The following is a 24,027-nucleotide window of genomic DNA, read 5'->3' on the forward strand; positions in this document are numbered from 1 at the left end:
AAATATTTAAAGAAAAAACATTTTAAACAGTAATCTTTAAAGATAAAAACTTTAAGAGAACCATAATATCCAAAAGAAAAATATTTAAAAGGAAAAAATTTAAATGAAAAATATACAAAGGTTAAACATTCAAAAGGAAAATATTTGAATGAAAAATATTCAAAGGAGGAAAATTTATAACAGTAATCTTTAAGAAATAGAATTTTAAGAGATAGATATTTGAATGAAAAATATTTAAATAAAAAATATATGAAATATAATATAAAATATACAGAAATAAAACATCTAAAAAGAAAATATTTAAAGAAAAAACATTTTAAACAGTAATCTTTAAAGATAAAAACTTTAAGAGAACCATAATATCCAAAAGAAAAATATTTAAAAGGAAAAAATTTAAATGAAAAATATACAAAGGTTAAACATTCAAAAGGAAAATATTTGAATAAAAAATATTCAAAGGAGGAAAATTTATAACAGTAATCTTTAAGAAATAGAATTTTAAGAGATAGATATTTGAATGAAAAATATTTAAATAAAAAATATATGAAATATAATATAAAATATACAGAAATAAAACATCTAAAAAGAAAATATTTAAAGAAAAAACATTTTAAACAGTAATCTTTAAAGATAAAAACTTTAAGAGAACCATAATATCCAAAAGAAAAATATTTAAAAGGAAAAAATTTAAATGAAAAATATACAAAGGTTAAACATTCAAAAGGAAAATATTTGAATGAAAAATATTCAAAGGAGGAAAATTTATAACAGTAATCTTTAAGAAATAGAATTTTAAGAGATAGATATTTGAATGAAAAATATTTAAATAAAAAATATATGAAAGTAAAGAAAAAAAGAGAGAATAGTTTTCGCTTAGGTCTCGCTGATTTTATGGTTGGCTGGGACGAGGGTCTCCAGCGTTGGATCCAGAGTGAGGAGAGAAATTCCGCTGGACCTCCATCTTGTTCAGATCTTCCTCCTTGGATATGATGATTGGCGGGGAAGTTGAGTTGCGTCGTGCAAAGATTTGACAGTTTTTTAGCCAAACATATTGGAACCCCCGTTCCTTAGCCAGAACTCTCGCCCGAAAGAAAAGATTTTTATTTACCTTAGTGAGGTGGTCGCTGACGTAGATATTTTTTGGTGCTCCAGCGAACCCGATGTCAGCCGTGGTTAAGCCTTTCCTCGCTTTAACCGCCTGAAGAAACTGGTTCTTCAGGCTTCGATTAGAGAGTTTTAAAATAATAGGCTTTATCATATCAGGGCGGTTTCCTTTTGTAGCTACACGAGTCACGAATTCCACATCACTTTCGCCAATGTTAATGTTGTTTACGTTTGATATTTTCTTAACTATATTCATCAGGTTTTCATCATTTCGGTGAGGTATTCCCTTGATTTCCAGGTTTTGTAACCTTGCCCATTGGTCGCGTTTATTTAATTCGTCTGCAAAAGCGCGCACTTCCTTTCGTAGATGTGTGACCTCCGTTTCCAGATTCTCAACTTTTTCTAAACGTTTTTCGAGTGTGTTTATTCTCTTCCCGAATGCTGCTACGTCCATGTGACAGCTCTCTACTGAATTTTGAACTCCTTGTACTTCTTCGCGTAGGACTTTTATCTCTTCGTGTAGAGTCTTGAAGGATGATAAGTCGCTCTGGATTCTTCTGATATCTGCCATAATAGTACTTATATCCTGGTGACCGACAACAATGTTTGAGGATTTGCAGGAACTGCATCGCCAGGCAGATCTCAGTTCTAATTTCAGTTTTTTAAAGTTTTCTTCCGAAATACCTCCACATTTGTAGTGGAAGTATTCTTTACATGATGAGCATTGAGGACCATGTGAGATTGTAGATTTGCAAACTCCGCAGTTATTCATGATCAATTAGTAATGTTTATTGTTTAAATTTATTAGGTTAATTCGCACCAGCGCCTGATTGCCGCAACCCGTTGAGCACAAACGGGCAATGATGACACTTTCCACCAATGGTAGCACTAGGTGATGACACTTTCAGCCAATGATCGTTCAAATGTTTGCGTCTGCGCGTTATTGATTGTTATTGATTTCAGGTAAATTTTTAATAAATAATTGTGATTTTAAATTCACAATACCGTACAGCACTCACTATTATGCAGAAATCTAACTGACTTAAAATGTTAAACACGAGATGATTTATACTGAGTGACACTTTTTGTTGTATTTGCTTGCAAACCGACCTCGTTTATGTAAATTTAATACGGAACGTATTTCACTATTATACACTGTGTTATGTGATATACTTAATTGTCAATATAATATATGTTCAATATATATGATATCTATAAAATTTATATTGTAAACAGGCTCGGGTGAATTGTAAACCTGGTAGGAGTTCTCCTCTTAAGTGGGGGAGAATGTGGTACTCTGTACCTACCTACAGACCGCGGGGAGCGCCTCAGCGGTAGTCTGTTGTGCATTCCGTATTTCGAAATTCAGCTCCCCGCTGAATTCCTTGCAATCTTTTCTTTCAAAGATTCTACGAACCTGTTCGTTCAATGTTGCAAGACTCCCCGTCCGTAACATTTAAAACTGCACCGACGCCATTACGCGAATACTCTCCGAATTTCTTCAACTTTAACAACACGCCCGTTTGCCACGTAAATTTTTTTAAAACTTCGCCACTGTTTTATTATAAATAATGACTAAGTTTCCTCATCGCCACTGTAGTATCCTGTAGATTCACATCAGGAACGTGGATTCAGGGTTGGTCTTCAATCACGATAGGCAGGTTAAGTATTTACAGAGATCGTTTTTTATACTGTTATCTGTGAGCCTACAGAATACGGAATGCACAACAGACTACCGCTGAAGCGCTCCCCGCTCCCCGCGGTCCGTAGGTAGGTACAGAGTACCACATCGTATTTTTACGACAATTTTTTAGGCAATATTTTGGTAACATATTTTTTTTTTTAAATTCAAACAATCAGTTTAGAAAATAAAATTATTTTACCTACACCTGAGCATCATTAAAACAATAATTGGGGGCTTTGTACAAAGTTTTAATGATAAATTTTATGATTCCACAAAGTGAATTTTTCTCAGAAACCATAATCATAAATCATTATTGCTTCAAATTAATTTCATTATTAAGTTATAATAGGTATAATATATCAATTTCTTTGTAAAAAAACCACCAATGATGATCGTCAGACACAAAGTAGGATTATAAATATTATGTCTTCAGAGCCAAACTGTAATATTCACAATTTCAAAGGAAATAGATACTTTTCTCCTGTGTAAATTTCCATTTTTTGCCCATTTACTCACTGCCATCGGGAATAATTTTCGTGGAATTTAATTGTTCTTGTTTGTGGAGATCACTTTTAAAGAATTTCTTCATTTTTTCCAACTCATTTAACCAAAAATCCATCGATTCGAATAATAAATATTGAATTATATATTAGGAAAATAAAATAATAAAGAAAACGAGAATTTAATGTGATTATTACGACAAAAGTAGTTCGTTAAGTTTTAAATGGAAGATTAAAATTGGATTATTTTATACCCTCAAGCCACTTTTGGACAGGAATAAAAATCAGGGGTGTTTTTTTAGTCAATAACAGACACTGCAAAACCTTCTGAACTGCTAAAAAGATATTATTTCTCACATTATTTTTTTCATTTATTTTTATAAATTGATTTCCATTATATACGTCATTTAAAATAGGTTATTTAAAATTAATCAGCTTTTTTATTTATTGTTATTAAGTTTAATTTGTAGAACTCCATTTTATTTTTTTATTTTTTATATATTCAATAATATTGTTATTGGGTTTATAAAAACAGTTTATTTTTAAACAAGTTCTGCTGTGTAATTATTATTACGCGTGACAGTTTGATAATGCCTTCAGAGGGCGAAACAGCTGTCACGCGTAATAATAATTACACAGCAGAACTTGTTTAAAAATAAACTGTTTTTTTAATCAGCTTTCTTGAACTATTGTAGATTTGTAGAACGCAAAAAATAACCAGAGCTACTCGATAACAGATACAGATTATTTTGGTTCTAGAAAAAGAAATCTTTATGTATATTATATTATTTATTTTAACTTGCTTATTCTTAATTTTGAAGAGTAAATATATGCCCTAATGAGATGTATAGTGCACTATCCTCCCACTTCCGCAATAAAACACTATTAGTATTATTTTTGCTGATGTGAACATGTTTATTAGAGCAGGATGTCGGAAATTTCAAACAATTTCAGAGAGACAAATGGAAACTAACCAATTAGATGGTAAGTATAAAAATAAAATTCTGCCAAAATTGATATAATAACTAAAGGGAAGTATTTTACATAGGTAAACATAAATATTTAAGAATTTAACCCTGTAGCATTGGTATTTCTGTAATGTTGTAATTTTAATTCAGAATTTTACTAATCATTCCAATTTAGATTACAGTTAATTGGAATATTGTAATAAGTTAGAATATTTGTTTTTTTCATAATAATTTGTTATTTAATTAAAATAAAGTTATTAAAAAATTAATTAAGGTCGACAATGTTAGAAAATTTTTCTCAGACTAATTTAACAATCTCTGTTTTCGTATAAAAAACACATAAAATCAAAACAGTTACCTTTAATACACTGTATAATTCTAACAAGAAAATGATTATATTTGATTTATCTGTATACGTTTTAATTGTTCATCATTTAAAACTATGGTTCCTGGTACGGCTTCTGGAATGGACTTGTTTTTCTCTGGAAAAGGGGTATATATGTGAGTTATGGTAAAGTGGTACAATTCTAAAGCTGTTTAAATTTTATGAGTAAGTATAAATCACCAAAATAAAAAAGCAAGCAATCTATTAGCTACGAAAGAGGAAGTGTATAAAATTTTTTTTAAAAAAGAAAAAAAAGGAAAGACATTATTGGTGCATTAAAAAATTGATTCCTTCTGAAATCAAAAGAAAATTAATAACAATTAATTGCAATGATTTTTTGGTATTCTAGCTTAGAAAGCAAAATTTTAAAATTAATTTTCCAATAATTGTTGTTGGTTATTAAATTTGATGCTTACCGGTTCCGAAAATTGCTTTTTCCAAAACCGTAACCGGAGATTCGAAAGCCAAAACCATAAAATAGGAAACTACAATTGTCAACAGAAGATCACCAATGTATTGATGCGCCTGAAACAAATTAAACATGCTTTAAAATATACAGAATAAATTTTTTTTTGTGCTTGTAAATATTCATACATATTTTTAGACCTTTAAAACTGTAAAAACTATCTCAAAATTTTTGTATTTTGATAGATATGTCGGTCTTAGTTATGTTGAAAATATTGGGAAGTTCTTCGTTTCTTCACTGTAAAATTATCTCAATAACCCTTACCATATTAAAATAAAAAATTACCCTACTTTTTCTGGCTAAATTTTATATTTAATGAAGAACGTGAAAAATTTAAAGAAAAATATTTTTTTATAAATCTTAAACTTCTTGCGGGAGATTCAAATATTTATAAACTTTAGGCTTCTTATGTAGACCTAATTTTTTTTTAAACTTTAGGCTTCTTGCGGGAGATCCAAATATTTATAAACTTTAGGCTTCTTATGTAGACCTAAATTTTTTTTAAACTTTAGGCTTCTTGCGGGAGATCCAAATATTTATCAACCTTAGGCTTCCTACGGGAGATCTAAAGTTTATAAACTTTTGGCTTCTTGCGGAAGACCTAATTTTTTATAAACTTTATACCTAGAGACCTACTTAAATGTTTTTCAATGAGGAATTTTTTTTTAGTGTATTTGGGTTCATAAAGATAATTTTTAATCAACTTAAAATTATGACTTTCCAAAAGAACTATTTTTTAAACATCCTACTTTACAGTAAGGGTGTGGAACGATAATTTGTGTCTTGAAAACTTAATTTCGATTCTTTATTTCCTTAAGCCACCACAAAATCCCCAAACTCCTGTGACTTAAATCTTGAGGTTTTCCTCTATGTCTCCCTTGGGGGAGTTGTTAATATTTATTTTTGATGAACTTTTTAATTTAATGGTCCATTACCCACTGATCGTGTGAAAAATGTGGAACTGTTTTAGAGGTCGACACAAAATAGTTCATAAGTGTGATGTGTATCAGGTACATGGAGTAGGAGAGACGAGCCAAGAACTCCCAGAGCCTCAAACTCAGTAACCAGTTCACAGGACCTGAAAAGATATAAAGTCAATGTTAGATCAGGGGACAAACATTTACATTTTACAAGCACTTTTTCAAATTTGATTTAAGATTTTCATGGCCAAAAGTATTTTTGCTATTTGTTTTTGGGGTGTTATGCCGTGTTGCGCTAACTCCTTCTTTAGCCAACGTTTCGGACAGCATTGCAGTGACATCAGGTCATAATATGTGTTATTTTTAAACCCGGCGCGGCGTTGCTCGGGCTTTACACATAGTTTCACGTAATCAGACTTAGACAGTAACCATCCTTTTGTTTTGAAGGTCAAGTGTGCTAATTTTCTTCAAATTTGGAATAAAACTGTAGATTTGTATACAAGTCAATTCCACGCCGTCTGCCCGCCCGCCGGACAGTCAGAGACAATCAACTTTAAGTAAAAGATAATGACGTCATTTGTTGAATAAAAAGATTTTTATGTAACAATAAAATTAATGCACGTCATATTTTTCTTAAATATCACACAAGTCATCGAGTATTTAAAAACTTCATCTCCATCGTTTCACTTTTCGTCTTCATTTATTTTGTTTTATCCAACGTTTTAGTAAATGCATTAATCGAATAAATTAGTAGTTGAAATTCTTGAAAATGATTTCAGATGGAAGAGGAACTAGCGTCATTGATCTCTTCGGTACCGGTGCGTAGTCGGGATACACGCCAAACGCGCGCCCAACACTAATTGTACACGGTTGACATTTGTCACATGAGAACGGGTCGCTTCTACGATTCGTTCTTAGGTTCAACAGCTTGGCTGTGGAATGAACTGCCGGTCTCTGTGTTTCCTCCCTCCTACAACATGGGACTCTTCAAGACCCATGTTCACCCCTTCCTCTTCACAAAAAGACCCTCCAAACAGGATCCTTAAGATGACATAGGCCCTGAGTGAAATTATTTTCTTCAGGGCCTCTTGTGTGGAGTTAACATAAAAAAAGATGAAATATGTGTAAATTAAACCCAACATGAACGGTATTTAAAAAAAATAAACAATTAATAGCTCTGTAAACACCACTTTTATTTATTAGCTTTCGCAAACACCGCAGATTCGTCAGGGCAGTGTTATGCTTTACTAAAATTGATTACACGTATTACAGATGCGGATTTTAAAAAACTTACCTACTGAGTGGAGGAAGTAGGTCAAATGTGTGGGAAGAAAGTGCTTTTTATTTGGTTGTGACTTTATTACTAAATACGTGTATCTTCGCGTAAGAGTGAATATTTGTGATAATATTTAATCCGAAACAATAAATCCATTTTCCATTATTTTATTTTTTACAATAAGTCATTTACAGTCTGCGTAATTACAATAAAGATAATGATTGTAATTTATAAATTAAAATAGGAGATCGATAAAAATAAACCAAGTTTAATTTAACCTCAGTAGCTTCATAGGTAGAGTATTGGTCCCGGTAAAACTAGAGGATCTGGGTTCTAGTCCCACTTTCGAACGTAATCTTTTATTTCGGTGTCTTATCCCATTTTCATGGTTTTGTTGAGAATCGTAAATATTATATTCAATGATTTTATATTATGATGAGGTTTAAACTTTAATGAGTCTATACTAATAATTTAATTGTAATCTTACAATGGATTCTACTTTATTTTTCTATTGTGCAAGATATGTAAAATAAAACAAATCAAATTATCACTCATAAAACATGAAATTTTCGAACAAACAATAAAATGTTATAAGAAAAATAGGATCTTTGAGAATATTTTTTCAACATCTTTGTGAGTGGAATTCGTGTGTTCCGGCCCATACCTGACAGGAAATCATTAAGAAGGTTCAAGTCATCCCTCAACCTTAGGCGGTGTGATTGCAACCCCCAATGTGAGGAATTTAACCCGGAGAAAATAACAGGGAAAGTTCGTAAGTAACAGACTTTTCAGCTACCAACATTTTAAACTCCGACCCAAATCAGGGAAAGTATTCAAAGCCAGCCCTTTTCCTGGAATTTCGATTGTGAAGGGAAAAACATTGCTCTTCTACTGACATTTTCCTATCAATTGAAAATATATTTAAGAAAGAATTTATTTTCGCCAAAAATTTCCTTATTTTTCATACTAATTTTATATTTGATAAATAAGGACTGTATTACAACGTTTTAAGCTCGTTTTATTACTGTAACCAAAAATCTGTGGTTCTCCGCAAAATGTGGCTTCTCTGCAATTGAAAATATCAAGAGTATGTATTTCATTAAATTACATTATGGAACATTTTTCATTATGGACTAGGATAAGTGAGGTAATGCGCTGATTTTCTTACCTCCATATCCAAAAGCACAGGCAACAATAACCCAAAGTACAGCCACAGCCCAGGCTGTCCTGCTGAAGGTAAGGTAGGTGGTGTCTTCCAGGTAAGAGAATACATGATTACCGTCTGACAATGGTTTCAGTCCGTACAGCACCGCGGACATCACTACCAAACTTGCTATCCACAAGATAACTACTACAATCTGGAACATAGAATTAACGAAGGTTAGTTGGTGTTTTTTTTGTTCTAAACATATTGTTTATTTACAGAGATTGTATATTATTGTCATCTATGCTAGGAGTGCTCCTGTGTTATGAGGGACATTTTTAAAGGGTAATTTAATTTCCTAATTGTGGAAGACTGAAATAAATTTATTCAACTCATCCTTATATTACATTTTTTGACAGACCACTTAGTTTACGAAGTACATATAAGGTCAACTTCACAAGTAAATCAAGGGTTTAATTATTTACTGTTTAAGGCTTAGAGTCTGTAACGGTCGATAATGAAACCCCTAATACTGACTTGATAGAAACAATAAATAAAGCTACAATAAGCCATTACCACCAATTAAAAAATTTCGGAGCACAAAAAAAAACTGATTTGGCAATCGTTAGTTGTCCTAAAGATTTAAGTCCCGGGCGAACTTTACATAATTTTAGACAATTGATTCCCTGTGTGTGAATTTAAGTAAGGTTGCTAAGAGTTCCTTGATCGATAGTACGAAAGAATGAATTAAGTAAGTTAAGTTAAGCATTATGATTTGAATGTTTTCGTTGATAGAAAGAAACCTGTATCTTACCTTGTTCATGTATATTTTCTTGAGATTGTAGATCCGCAGATAGTAACCAGCTACTAACCCTATGATCCAAGGGGCGGCTCTCATGTGGGTTGGGTAATATGGGCCCACTGAGTCTTCGAGTCTACAATCGAAACATTATTTTTAATCTAATTTATTTGGAAAAGGTTTTGGATTGGATCAAATCAAAATATACACCCTACCAAATACTATTCAAACCAGATATTACATTTGAACACGGTTGACATATGTCACATGAGAACGGGTCGTTTCTACGACCGTTTATCAGTTCAACAGCTCGGCTATGGAAGGATTTGCCAGACTTTTGTTTCTTGTTTCTTTCCTCCTACAACAAGGCTCTCTTCGAGACCTATGTTCACTCCTTCCTCTGTTCAATAAGACACTTCTCCCAGAGGACATAGGCTCCGAGGAAAATTATTTTCCTCAGGGCCACCTGAGTGGAATTAATGTAGATAATGTAAAAAACGTACAAATAATTATAGTATGTAATATGTAATATTGTGTATTTTTAACATAATAAAATTACTCTGTAATAAACGGCATCACATAAGTAAAACATGTGAACACTTCAGTACAGTTCCTCGTAGTATTATTATTGATGTTACATTATAAACCATTATGTATAGTACTGTACCCATCATTCCTACCTCACACTCCACAATATTAATTTTAGCAAGATATAGTAGTATTTGTAATTTCGAATGTATTGTGACAAAAATGACAAGTGTTAATGTTACATTAACTGTAAACTATACAATACACGGTGTTCGGAGGTAAAGTGCGCTAACATCATTAAATAACTATTTTTTTTTGAAATTCTAAAGTTATAGGTAGTTTTCTGAAAAAATTGAATTGTTTGGTTGAATTTTATTTTCTAAGCAAGAAAAAACAACAAATATTCGTTTTTTTTTTTTTAATTTTACCATCATACCCAAATAAGAAGCTGTATAATCTACTCCACTATAGAAACAAAAATGTATAAAGAAATATTTTTATAGTACTTTCTTCATGTTTCTTGCGTAGTAAATTTATTTGCTTAAAAACTTGTCATCAGTCGGAATCAAGTGCTGTCATGTTGCTGCTACAAATGCCTTAATAAAACTTATTTTTTCTAATGTAATAATACAAGGTGTTTTAAATACTCACTTTTTATTTAATTTTTTATAAATTTAATTTAGATTAAATTTGATAATATTATTATTAAGTTCTGCAAGTGTTTTAGTTTTTTATTATTGTGACAGCTGTTTCGGCTTACAAGGCCATTTTCAAACTGTGGTTAGTCCACAGTTTGAAAATGGCCTTGTAAGCCGAAACAGCTGTCACAATAATAAAAAAAACTAAAACACTTGCAGAACTTAATAATAATATTATCAAATTTAATCTAAATAAAATTTATAAAAAAAAAAAAAAAAAAAAAAAAAATTAAATACTCACGTTGAGGAGGATGCTCTCCATCCCTTGGTATAGCAAATGGTGAACACGGTTACGAGGGCAGCCAGTAACCAAACTCCAGCCCAGGCAATTCCTATTTTAGCGTTCTTCAAGATAGGAAACAGAAGAAGTGGAGACAGAATGTACAACTGCATGTCGACAGACAAATACCACGTGTGAGCCAAACACTAGAATAAAAAATAAATTTAAAAATCGATTCATAAAAGTCTTTTTAATTGAGAATATCGCAGTGAATTTAGATGAGAACACAGATGACCCATTAATACATGCATAAAAAATTTAAAAAAATTACGATAAAAATGCACATTTTCTTTGCCTGATCTTTGCAATGCTCTTTAAAAATGCCAAATACCCAATTTTGTATCACTTCCAACTTATTCAAGTATGTGTCATATTATTATCTGCATTAACCTACTTACTGTAAGTGTTCGTAAAAAGGTCCGGTTTCCGATTTTTTACATATTTATTCAATAAAACAATAACTTCAAATAATATTAAATTAATTTAAAAAATTTCCTTATTTTTTATGCAATTTTATTTATAAATATCGGTCACTCTTCTGCAAAGTTCTCAGAAATGTTCGTAAATTTTTGAAAACCGTCTCGGTGTGGCTTTGTTTTTATACAAATCTACAGTTTCATTTCGAAATCATGTTTCAAATGTGATTTTCGTTTTTTAAAAATTCTACAGAAGTTGGCTGGCTGAGTAGCCTGAATAGTAAGGTACTCCTCAAACAACAAGAATAAGATTTCAATTCGTGTGGAATTTGTAGTTTTTTTTTTACTTTGATTTTAAAACGCGTTAGTTTGGGCATGTAGAACGAATCAGCGAAGAAAGGAGTGTAAGGAGAATATACGAAGCAAATGTGAATGGTAGCAGAAGTCGGGGACGCCCGAGAAAGACATGGCACCAAGTGAATCAGATACTTGATTCGGGCCATATCAAGTGTCAGAACAATAGAAGAGTATGTGTGAGACGATGTATTAATGTGAATGAGGCAAGGAGTGTGTGCCAAGACCGAGTTGTTTGGCGGTCCGTCCTCTCTGCCTACCCCTGCGGGGAAACGGCGTGATGGTTAGTTAGTTAGTTAGTTAGTTAACGCGTTCACATGGCTTTGCTCTCATAAACAACAGCGTTGGAGTTGGGTCGATGGTAAAAAAATTAAAAAAGCACTTTTTCACTTTTCTCCTTTTTTTATATTTACTCCACACAGGAGGCCCTGAAGAAAATAATTTCCCTCAGGGAATATGTCATCTTTGGGGATACTGTGTGGATGGTCTTTTTGTTGAGAGGAAGGAGTGAACATGGGTCTTGAAGAGTCCCATGTTGTAGGAGGGAGGAAACACAGAGGCCGGCAGTTCGTTCCACAGCCGAGCTGTTGAACTTAAGAACGAATCGTAGAAGCGACCCGTTCTCATGTGACAAATGTCAAACGTGTACAAATGTTGGGCGCGCGTTTGGCGTATATCTCGATTACGCACCGGTGCCGAAGGGATCAATGACGCTTGTTCCTCAGAGCATCTTCCATTGTAATACCGATAGAACAAGGACAGCATACCTACATGACGCCTGTGCTCTAAAGATTGCAGTCCGTTTATTAAGATTGGGGAATCTATCAAACGGACCGCCCGTTTCTGCACAGAGTCAAGGGTTTTTTTCAGGTATTTAGGGGCTCCGGACCAGAGATGGCTGCCAAAATTCGACAGTAGGGTGCACTTGCGATTTGTACAGGGTCATCAGTTGTGTACTATTAAAGTATCTGCGGACCCTGTACAGTACGCCCAGCTTCTGAAAGGCCAACTTTACTCTGGCTTCGATGGAGCCTCCGTACCTGAGCTGGTCACTTATAGTTACACTAAGCATATCAATGGAAGGCCTGTTCGGAAGATTGCTTCCGTTGAAGGAGACTAGATTATCATTTGGATCCCTTTTAGATGTAATCAGACAGGATTGGGTCTTTGAAACATTAAATTCGACGAGATTATTTTTACCCCAGGAGGAAATACTCTCGAGATAACCGTCCATTCTCTGCTTCAAAGCCCCCTGAGCCATTGGAGTTTGTGTGCCCTTTGGGGGCTTGTCAAACAAAAAGCTATCATGAACTGTACTGTCATCCGCGTAACAATGAATCGGTGCACATGTTGAAAGGTCATTGATATGCAACAAAAACAAAGTTGGAAACAGAACCGATCCCTGTGGGACGCCAGCATTTATAAAGTGCGAGGAAGAGGTGAAACCGTCAGCAACCGCCTGAATCGACCTATCTCTTAAAAAGTCAGCAATCCACGTACACAAGGGATGCGGAAAGTAGGTAAGAAGGCAATTTGTTGACAAGTCCTCGGTGCCAGACCCGGTCAAAGGCCTTGGATATGTCTAGTGCAACCGTTTGGGTCTCACCGTGATGTTCCAGGCACCGCCCCCAAACATGCGTCACATACGCGAGAAGATCACCGCACGAGCGATTCCGCTGGAATCCGTATTGACGGTCGTTGATAATTTTGTTCTTCTCAAGGTATGTGAGCAGTTTGTCGTTGATCACACGTTCCATCACTTTGGACAAAACTGATTTGATCGCTATGGGGCGGTAGTTGGCCGGGTTGGAGCGGTCACTTTTCTTGGGAATAGGGGGAATGACCGCTTTTTTCCAACCAGAGGGCACAGTGCCACACTTCAGGGACATTTTGAAGAGCTTTGTCAAAACTGGAACCTTTTCCGCAGCACACCTCTGCAATACCAGGGCAGGTATTTCATCAGGTCCACTAGCTTTGTTAACATCGAGCCCCCGTATAACGTGGAGTATCGGGATGTACTCCCCGTATAACGTGGAGTACATCCCGATGCCGGATCCTCAGTTTTTTCCTATAGAAGCCGCAGTGAGGAACCGACGGCGGAACAGCACCTCCGTCATCGTAATCCTTACTCCAAATAAGGAATCGTTTTTCTTAGGTTTATTGGGTAAGCCCATTAAAAACCTATTAACACAGTAATTATTATTTTTTAAATTTGAAAAATTATTTTTATTTTAGTGAATGATATTTGTTTATTTACCAAATTGTAGGGGTTTACGTAGTTTTGAACGTAAAGGAGTGTGCTCCACCAGTAGTCAACACAGTCCTTTATGCCGTAGTTCATCTGGGCCCAAAATGGTCCTCTTCCAATTTTAGCGATAAAAGTGAATTGTATCAGCATCGTCATAATCAGAACTGGGGTGAGTCGTAGGAAGCGATGTAAATACATCATGGGAATGTCTCGAAGGGATTCTGTGAGAAGAAAGTATAAAAATTGATCAACCTACCAACTATCTACCATCATTTGATAAAATGACGAAAAAACTATTCTATGGTGCAATATGTTACACGTACACTTCTATTGTAATATTCCGACTAAAATATTTAAAAGCAACTGGCTTGTGCCTTTCTTAATATTACAGACTTTTCAAAATAGGTTCGTTTCATCGTATAACTATATAAGATATCTCAATGAGTGCACCGGAATTAGTTTTTGAACAATTTTAACATTTATTCGAAAATCGACACCATTTAATTTTGTTTGAAAGTACAAAAAATTCTATAATAAGTATAATAAAGTGTCAAATAAATGTTTGCTTAGGCTTTTTCTGTCTACTTTGATCTTTTGATAAAATTTAAGACAATGTCGTTTTATATTTGTGGTTCAATAATTGTCGCAATAATATGAACTCGGCCATGTGATTTTATAAAACCCCAAAGAAAGAAATCGCGTGGTGTCAAATTAGATGATCTTGCTGGCCAAATCAGACCCACATTTCTTCAAATTATACCACCAAGAAATTTTTTTAAAGAAAATTCCTAAATTTCCAATATTTCCGAAAGGAGAAATTTCAGTCAATTTTTAGAGAAAAAATCCACGAAGTTTACGAACTGTTTCGAAAAAACTTTCCCCGTTTTCATGAGTCTTTAAAATATTTTTTCTTTTGTTTAGCATTCTATATTATTTACTAAAGCATTATGGCGAAATTTTTACAGGTACCAAATTTACAACCAAAAATGGTGCGATAATTAAGGACGGGTTGTTTGGGAGAATTTGAACAATTCTTCAAATGTCAAAGTTAATTTTCCAGTTCTCTGAAAGATTTTTTCAAGTTCTGTTATTATTTCAGTTTTGTCATGCAACTAGCCTACGATGATATAATAACAAAACTTGAATAAGACTTTCACAGTACCCAGAAATGAACGTTGAAATTTGATGAATTGCTCAAATTCTCCGAAACAACACGTCCTTAATCTTTTTTAAAATTTTATTTTTAAAGAAAGATAAACTTTTTCAGGTTACGAATAACCTGACAATAATCTACTTTTACCATGACAGTAAACGAAAAATGTTACTTGTGCCATGGTAGGGAGCCGAGGAATTGAACTCACGGTGCTTGGGTGGGACCCAGATGTGATGCCAACCCAGCCACTGACCGCTCTTTTTTGTAAATCCTACGTATTATTATTATTATGTTCTTGACTTTCCTTTCCTTTCAACTCATACAACTGCAGGGATCTCATTTATAACGAATTCAGTCAGTTTTTATCTATTGCCATATCGACTGCCTTACCCTCACTGCCATACTGCCACGATATTTATATAAGGTTGTAGTCAGATTTACAATGTCAACTGCTAGCCTTGATGTCTGTCATTGTTTCCATTGTTGTCAAAGGGGAATAAATTGTGATGTTTTCCCCGGGTAACTTGTTTAAAGTCTTCTTTAGTAAGATGTTTTAAAGTCAAGCTTAAGTTATTTAGACTATGTCATTAAAATATTTACTGGCTTACTGTTATCAGTCCGACGGAAGAAAACGTAGGACAGTAGTAGTCCACTCAGTAGTAAGAAGGTATCAACAGTCACAGTTGATGCTACTAGAGTCATTGCGCCGTATGTGTTCATCCACTAAAAGATAAATGGGTTCCTAGTATTTAGTAACTGTAAAAAAAGCATGTTGTTATCATGGTGAAATATTCATCTAAATATTATAGATTGAAAGATCATCGGAACCATCGGATGAAGGAACCATTAAAGATATTGGCGTCATATTATTTGATTCATGACAAAATTCCCATACAATGTTTTGTATTTTAGTCCATTTCAACATACTATAAACTTCATCACTCTTTACTTGAGCTACCTGGAGTCAACAACAGTTAAAAATGATTTAAGAAAACATATTATAGACTTGATACAAATTATTTTCTTACTGCAAACAATTCAAGCACGTTCTCCACGGGAAATGTTCCGTTGTCGGAATAACGATGTCCTACAATAATCCAACATATGGACAGGACCCTAATTCCATGGATACAAGCAAGTGGTCCAGGATCTTTACTAAGGGTGGTCAGTCTCTTTGAGTTGGTGAACATGGAAAATGCAGTCAATGTTAAGTTCTGTGATTTTAGGTCTCCTTAAAAAGGTAAAATTGGTTGACATTAGTATTTGAGTATTTATATTTTAATTTAAAAAAAAATATTTTTTAATATAACTTTTATATTATTTTTGTTGCTTCCGTCGGATAATGACTTACCTTTTTTAACTTTCTGATACCCAACATCGTATAATGTGCCAACTATTAGCAATACCCCAACCAGGGATAACACGACTCTGAAAAAAACACGTATATTAGAAATATTTGTTAGACTTAAGAAATTATCCTGCGAAGAAGCAAGGGTTGGCTAAAACGTCGACAAAAAAGTATGCTTTCTACATACAAGTACAAAATGACAGATTTCTAGTGGTTCTTTTATGGATTATTTTAGAAAAAAATTACATACTGTAATATGCATTTTGCAAAAATAGTCAGAAAATGAAGAATCTCAATTTTTCTTCTTACTGATTTATCCAAAATGTGTACCAGAAAGTTTGTTAACATGAGCAAACAATAGGAGAATAACTTATTAAATTTTGTTGATTTGCAACTCAAAGAGATTGGTAATATTTAACTCACGCTGAAACAATTTCTCCTGCATCCCATGGCCTAGGCTCATCGACACTGCAGTATTCCCCTGGGAGTCCAATGGTTAACGATATGTTTGAAGCTGCCAATGAGGCGGTCAGGAGTGTCTCCGCAAAGCTCGCCTTGCAGGAAGCTGGTAAACAAACTGCCAGGTTAAACATATATATGTTTCCTGGTCCGAGGTTTGGAGTCCTGTAAAAAGTAAAAGTAGTAAGTAAAGTATATAAGGATACAAAATTCACAGGCCAAATAAATTTCTCCTTAAGCAAAATTTCTACAAATTGTTACATAGAATTCCCAAGAAAAAAAATAAGGTTTTATTAATAAATTGCTGTGTCTTCGACAAAACTGTGTCGATTTATAATATGTTCGCAACGATAATGTATTTTAATCATTACGTTAAATGATATGAATCTTACAAAAATCCACAAACATGAAGGATATTTTGGAGATAAAGATTAAAAAAATGCTATCGATTTACGAAAACTGGAAAAAAAAATTGTTTTTTAAAGTTCTCTGAATGAATTGTAAAACCTTTAACGTCACGAAATGCAACATAAATTTGCAATGCACAAATATCTTAATCTTAAGAAGGTACCTATTTAATAATTCTATAAAATACTAGACATTTAACAGCCGTTAATTTACGATACCTTTAATCAGAAAAATATAAAAGGAAAAATTCTTATTTAACGATTATTTTTTATTTATTTATTGTTCATGTGTTTAATTTGCAGAGCTCCGTCTATTTATTTTTTTAATTTAATTAAAATAAAATTTAAAAGTAAAATTATTAAGTTCTGCAAGTATTTTTTTGGTTTTTGTTACAACTGTTTTATTGACAGTTGGAAAATGGCCTTGAAAGCCGAAACAGCTGTAACAATAACAAAAACCAAAAAATACTTGCAGAACTTAACAATTATATTTGAATTAAATTTTTTTTTTAAATGCTTCAGTGTTGTATCGTATGGATGATCGCAATGCATAAATATAATAATATTAACATAAGTAAGTTCATTTCTTATAATCTTTTTATCTATTCTATGACGTGATTTTTGATATAAAACGCACGATGATTAATAAGGGAAAAACGGGTTTGTTCTCTGAATCATACAAAAGGCTCAGATGATTGTGGTCACTGCATTACAAATAATAATCACCTTAATCATCGTACAAACATTGCTATAAATTGATAAAAAATATCGTTATTTTCGTGATATCTTTCTGATGAATCACCTTCAAATAAGTAATAATAATAAATAAGTCTGTAGGTAATATTATCAACATTTAAAGTATACAACAACCTTCCACGTTGCAATAAAAAAACAACCGACACTTTTAAATTTAAATCATCACTTAAAACATTTATTTAAACAGATGTCTCTACACCTTAAATGAATCCCTTGCATAAATTAAATACTTCTGTTTTTTTTAAATTTTTTATTCACATACATTTGTTAACATGTAATTGTTGAGTTTTGTAATATAATGTGTATTTTTTAGGTTAGCTGGAAGAAATAGAATGTAACCTATAAGTATACCCTTTGTACTCTGTATTTTTGTGCAGTAAATATTTTTTTGAATTTTGAATTTGAGTTTTAATTTAATATTTTAAATGAAAATACTAATTTATTTTTTCTAACCCTGAAAGGCTTTTAACCGAATTTTTCAAAAAAATATTTTATCACTAACTTTCACTTCTGCCCTGAAGAAGGGAAGACAGTTTTCAAAGTCACTGACTTCTGGTGTATTAAAGGGATCAACTGAACATTTTACAGTTCGAAGAACACTGTTATTTTTATCAAATAAATCCTTGTGGCTTGACAATTAATAATTAAAAATAAAAACTTTATTGATAAGAGGGAGGTCGGGGGGTTACATATCAGGAAAATGGAACAACTTTAAAAAAAAATTAAATTTTGGATCATTTTTATTTGATTTTGATATTTCTAATGATTCTAAATTTTTACAGCGTGTTTACTGTAATTGACTACGGTAATTTTATATGTTTGGTAATTATTAATTAATTGTTCGGCAAATTCTGAAAAAAAAAACTTTGGTTGCTAAACACCTGACTTGAAACAAAGAAATTTTTCCTTTTTATGATTATTATTATTATTATGTTATCATTATTAAATTTCTACACCGGTTTACGATCTGATTAATTTTTATCGCGCCTCTCATATAAAAAAATTTCGTTATTTTTTGTCAATGGTGATGCGTCATTATTAATGACCAATGACGTTTATTGTTTTTTTTTGCAATGGAGATATTATGTGACTAAGTGCCGATGGGTTCGTTTTCTAGACTGAGATCTGAGATCGAGAGATTTACTATTAATTTAGTTGAATTAATATTGTGATAAACATGGTATTGTGAATTTCAAAACAATACTGTGTATATATGACACGTTTAACCACCCGAGCGATTAGTGTCATATATATACATTCACCATATTATTTTATTAATACTATTCTTCAAAATATGAATATGGATATACACGAAACCGCTTACGACGACTTAAACCCCATGAATCCGCCAAGATCCCATTTTCTAAGGTTTTTTAAATTTTTCACATTGTGGTAAAACGTATAGTAGACTCTCTCAGTATTTGGTTTTAGTTGTGACCAGATCTGAAGAAATGTTTACTTAACGTCAATATCTTCTTCAAATCTCATTCCTTTCTCCAACCTAAATTTTAGGATCGCCGACAGTCTACAGTATCCCAGAGTAGATACACTAATTAAAAAGTATACATTTTCTGTTAGAAATCAAACAATTCAGAAATATGCTCGACTAAAAGCACGATTTCATGATATTAAATCATTTTAAATATCGGGTCAAAGTAAAACACACGAAAAGACTTAAATTTTGACTCCTTTGATAATACACGCAAAAAGTAATCCTATTTTTCATATGATTCAAAAAATTGTGCATACAACAATCGTCATCATACAACCTTCTTATCATCATGAATTCCGATTTAAGGTTTTCCCTACCTTTGATTAACTTCTGGATTACTTAGCATTCGTGCATTGTGAGATGTTGATATCTTTTCATTTCTTCCTGTTAATATACTGGGAAGTGGTATCCTGGCCATGCAGTACTTTCCCTTGATAATCCTGGAGTCAGTCCTCTGGTGGCTGATTTCAAGGCACTCATCAAACATTCCCACACTGTTGATGTTGCCTTTCAATACACCATGGGGTGGACGGCCTCCCGCGTCCAACACTAAAAACAATAGAGTATTATTTATGATGTATTAAACCATTCGTACAATTTGGGAGGCGGGTTTGGGTCAGGGATACTTATTGAATAACCAACATTCCTGCAATAGGTCACTCCAAATGGTTTGCTATGTTTTGGCCAGTGGTATGTTTTGAATACTTTAACAAATTTTAGCATTGAAGTTTCAACATTAAAATTATTATTTTCTGCAAAGGTGAGCAAACATTTTTCATTAACTTAAAACCAATTTAAAAAATTAGTTGCCACCTATCACTGTCCTTGCTACTGTGTGAGAAAAGCAATAATGGCTGATTAAAATCTTTTGCAGTAACGTAACCTCAATGGCAGATTAAGATGGTCTATTATTGGTATAATACAAGTCGACATGTACCTGGCGTTGCTTGACTTTGTTCGACTTTCTGTAAATATAATATGCATTTATTATATGTAGGTACAAACCTTTCGGAAGAAATTCTCTGAATGGAAATATTGTCGAAATCCGTTGCGTAGTTTAGAAGAACTAAGCGCACAAACAGACAGACACGGATAGTGACACTTTTTTAGTATAATAAAAATTTTGGATAAAAAAATGATTCAGGTTTTGTCCAACAGGACTCGAGCTATCGCCTTGAACCACAATGGGAAATATGGTTTCATACGTCCGTTACACCTGGACATATTATTCCCCATATTCCTAACCGCCCCGCCTTCCCAAAACTTCCTCCCCTTCCTTTCTCTAAATAGACCATCCACACACCATTCCAAAAGATTGCATGGTTCCTGAGGATTTTTTTGTTAGGGCCAATATAAAAAAGATAACCCTCAACTCATGAGAAGGAATTTTATAAAATTTGCTCTTCTAGATCATCTTTTTTTAATGCTGTTTTCTTATCTATGTTTATTATCGTTTAGGTACAATCGTTTTTTTTTTAATTTAATAATATTATTATTTCCTTCTTTTATTATTTTAAGTATTTTTTGGTTTTTATTATTGTTACAGCTGTTTCGGCTTTCAAGGCCATTTTCAAACTGTAGGTACAGTTAAATGGAGTTCTATGAATTAAACACAAAAACAATAAATAAAAGTAAATATTGTTATTGTGTTTGTCTAATCAAAACACAATTTTTGTTAAAATCAAAGTTTTATTGAATAAAATAGCTGCAATCTAAGCCACACATAAACAAACACTACCTTAAAGGCATCGTCATTGTTAGGCATGATGTCAAAGGAAGAAAAAAGTTATCAAAGTAAATATAAATATAAGCTTTTCTAGAATCTTATGAGTTTACAACCTGTAAAATCTCCACGATACATTAAAAAATGTGTTAAAGACAAACAATTCTTGATTTTTCTGCTTCAATTCATGGAAAGTTTTTAACCATCCTGGTATAATTCGAACCTAGAAGCTAGAAACAACAATCACTCTTAGGTTTAGTATGTAAAATCAAGGAGACCATAAAGGACAAAAGATTTAAAAGTGTGCCCACTTACTTGTCAATGCCCACACTTTACCAGAACTTAAGTCTTCATACCACTGTAACAAATCCTGTACACAAAACGCTGAATTCCCATCATCTTCTGGAATGCTTTTAACAATTTCATTTAAAAGTCCATTTTTAACGACCCCGTTAAACTTCTCGATAAAATCTTCTTCGGAAAATTCGAACGCATAACATTGCGAAAGCAATGCTAAACAAACAATAAGAAAGACACTACTTTGGAGCCATCGGACCCTAATATTAGACATGGCTTTATTCAAACTTACGCACTGCTTGAATATTTTATAAATACTGACTTATTATTATAATTCGGTTGATAAATAAACATGCGATTTTTTTTTATTCATCTGTAGAATAATCAGTGGAGATAACGCGATAATAACTAATGTGTTCAGTACGATAATGTTAAAAATAGTCCTAGGAATTAAAGTAGATAGCGATAACAACGACATAATTATATAAGTGTGACAAAGTTCATAAGAACTTTTCCTAGTCAACCCAAAATGAAAGCCAAAATCTCCTTTAGCCACTTCAAATAATTATGTATTTGTGGAGTGCTGTAAGCAAGAGATACCAAATTATTTTTACAGGTACATACTGTGGTTTCTCCTTGGTAGAGTTAAGTGATTTGATGTTAAGTCAGTTGAGTTAATTTTTTTTTATTTTTAAATAATTATTTAATTTTAAAAATATAAACAAAAATGTAAATGTTCGTTGGTTCAAATTTTTTTCACCGATTGCATTGAATTTTTGACACAGCGCAGCGTTGCGATCGAATACGGGTATGTTTTTATATACCCATATTATTTAGATGTGACCTGTGACAGCTAAAGTATTTTTTCTTTTTGACTAACGTATTTTTTTTAAATAGATCCATCTGTTGGACAAACCTGTTTTTTTTTAAACTTATCCATCTGTTAGACGTAAAAGCAAACCGCTGTTTTGTTTCCAAATGCATTGTTAAATTAAATTTCCCTAAATTTTTAATAATTTTCATTTTGATGTAATTATTTCGTGTGAATTAAACTGTGTTATTTACCACAGCGTTTATAGAGTTAGTACATTTACTTATTTAGTTTTTCATTGTGTATTACATTTTTGATATTTATCAATTTTATGTATATTTTTTTAACTAAATAATGCCTCGCGTAATATTAAACTTAAGTGAGTAGGTAAGCAGTGCGACGAATAATTGCAACTGAGGAAGAACTGGCATCAGTGAGTGAGAAAAACACACAAAGAATGGCTCAAATACGTGCTGAAGAAGTAGCAGAGCGACGTGCAGCCAGGCATGGGGATGTACGGTTGCAAGCACGTAGATCACGTTCAGATATGCTTCGCTCTCAACAGAATAAACGCAACAGGCGGAGAGTGGCTGAAAGACGACAACGAGAAACTGAAAATCTGCGGCAAACACGACTCCGTGCTCAGCAAACAGGTGATTACAATCGCCTTGTATTCCGTTGCAACCTAGTTGATGATTATGGTTTGATCCGCCATGTTCTCATCGGCACCATGAATGAAGTGTTTCCTTATGAAATTTTATGGAGAAACAAAAGGAAAGTGTTGCAAATCAGCAAATACAACTCATGCTTCCAAATGACGTCGATCGGCGCAGAAATAGTAACAGTTCAATTAATGCCAACTTTCAAAGTGAAAGGACTTGTTTACTTGTTTAGCCGGCTCCCTGCTTCAGTTTCTATATGGTTAACATAAATTCCTACAAATGTATTTCATCAGTTTTTTTTTATTTTATTTTATATATTTTTATTTTTATATATTCAATAATATTGTTATTGGGTTTATAAAAACAGTTTTTTTTTAAACAAGTTCTGATGTGTAATTATTACTACGCGAGACAGCTGTTTCGCCCTCTGAAGGCATTATCAAACTGTGGGTAGCCCACTTACAGACGATACATTTATATTATTTCTAGGTAGGTATTTTAATTTCAATTACTGATTTCTTAATTGATTTCTGAGTAAAATGTTAGAAATTATTAATGGTTATTACCCCAATAAAGTTTTCCCAATTAGTGCAATGTTTAAATTTGACTGAATGTCTTTATGTTAGTTATTCCCAATCGATGACTCATAGGGTTATTTTAATAGCATGATTAAGTACTTCATAGTGCACTCATATTTGCACTAGGTTTGAAGATATCTAGTAGGGGTGAACGAATTATATTTGTTTGTTCATTAATTAGAATAGCTTTCGGGTTATTAGAGTTTTTGTTAATTTCTAACTGTTCTAAAAGATTCAGTTTACGGCTTTTATTTTGTACGTGTAACGGAGTTGGTTTATTATTATAATTAAGTGAGTGATTTTCATCTAGGAGATGTTTGGCAAATTGAGATTGCATTTTATTATTATTTTTAAAAGATCTTATATGTTCTTTGAACCTAGTGTTAAAGGACCGGCCCGTTTGTCCAACATAAACAACGTTGCATTCGTCACACTGGAGTTTATAAATGCCACTATTTTGTAATTTAAGCACCTTACTTTTTGAGTTTTTAAGAGATGATCCTAAGTTGTTATTTGTGCGGAAGGCAATATCTAAACCACACTTTTTGAGGACTTTAGCAATTTTTTTAGA

At 32.8% G+C, this 24,027-nt stretch overlaps 1 protein-coding gene across 1 annotated transcript; it reads right to left on the reverse strand.

Annotated features, from left to right (window-relative positions):
* Positions 1–4,115: 4,115 nt before the first annotated feature.
* Positions 4,116–21,830, reverse strand: LOC149420262 (nose resistant to fluoxetine protein 6-like). The gene is made up of 13 exons (XM_089636560.1): positions 21,424–21,830; positions 19,703–19,934; positions 16,695–16,895; positions 16,275–16,351; positions 15,952–16,154; positions 15,532–15,646; positions 13,780–13,991; positions 10,714–10,898; positions 9,262–9,382; positions 8,472–8,661; positions 6,043–6,185; positions 5,058–5,166; positions 4,116–4,738 (listed from the first exon to the last, which is right to left on the reverse strand). The coding sequence occupies exons 1-13, from the start codon at positions 21,677–21,679 to the stop codon at positions 4,650–4,652; spliced, it is 2,133 nt and encodes a 710-aa protein (XP_089492686.1). The 5' UTR covers positions 21,680–21,830; the 3' UTR covers positions 4,116–4,649.
* Positions 21,831–24,027: the final 2,197 nt, after the last annotated feature.

Source organism: Hesperophylax consimilis, chromosome 10, assembly GCF_061612785.1.
Source record: "Hesperophylax consimilis isolate HC1 chromosome 10, BYU_Hcon_1.0, whole genome shotgun sequence".
Classification (NCBI taxonomy): domain Eukaryota; kingdom Metazoa; phylum Arthropoda; class Insecta; order Trichoptera; family Limnephilidae; genus Hesperophylax; species Hesperophylax consimilis.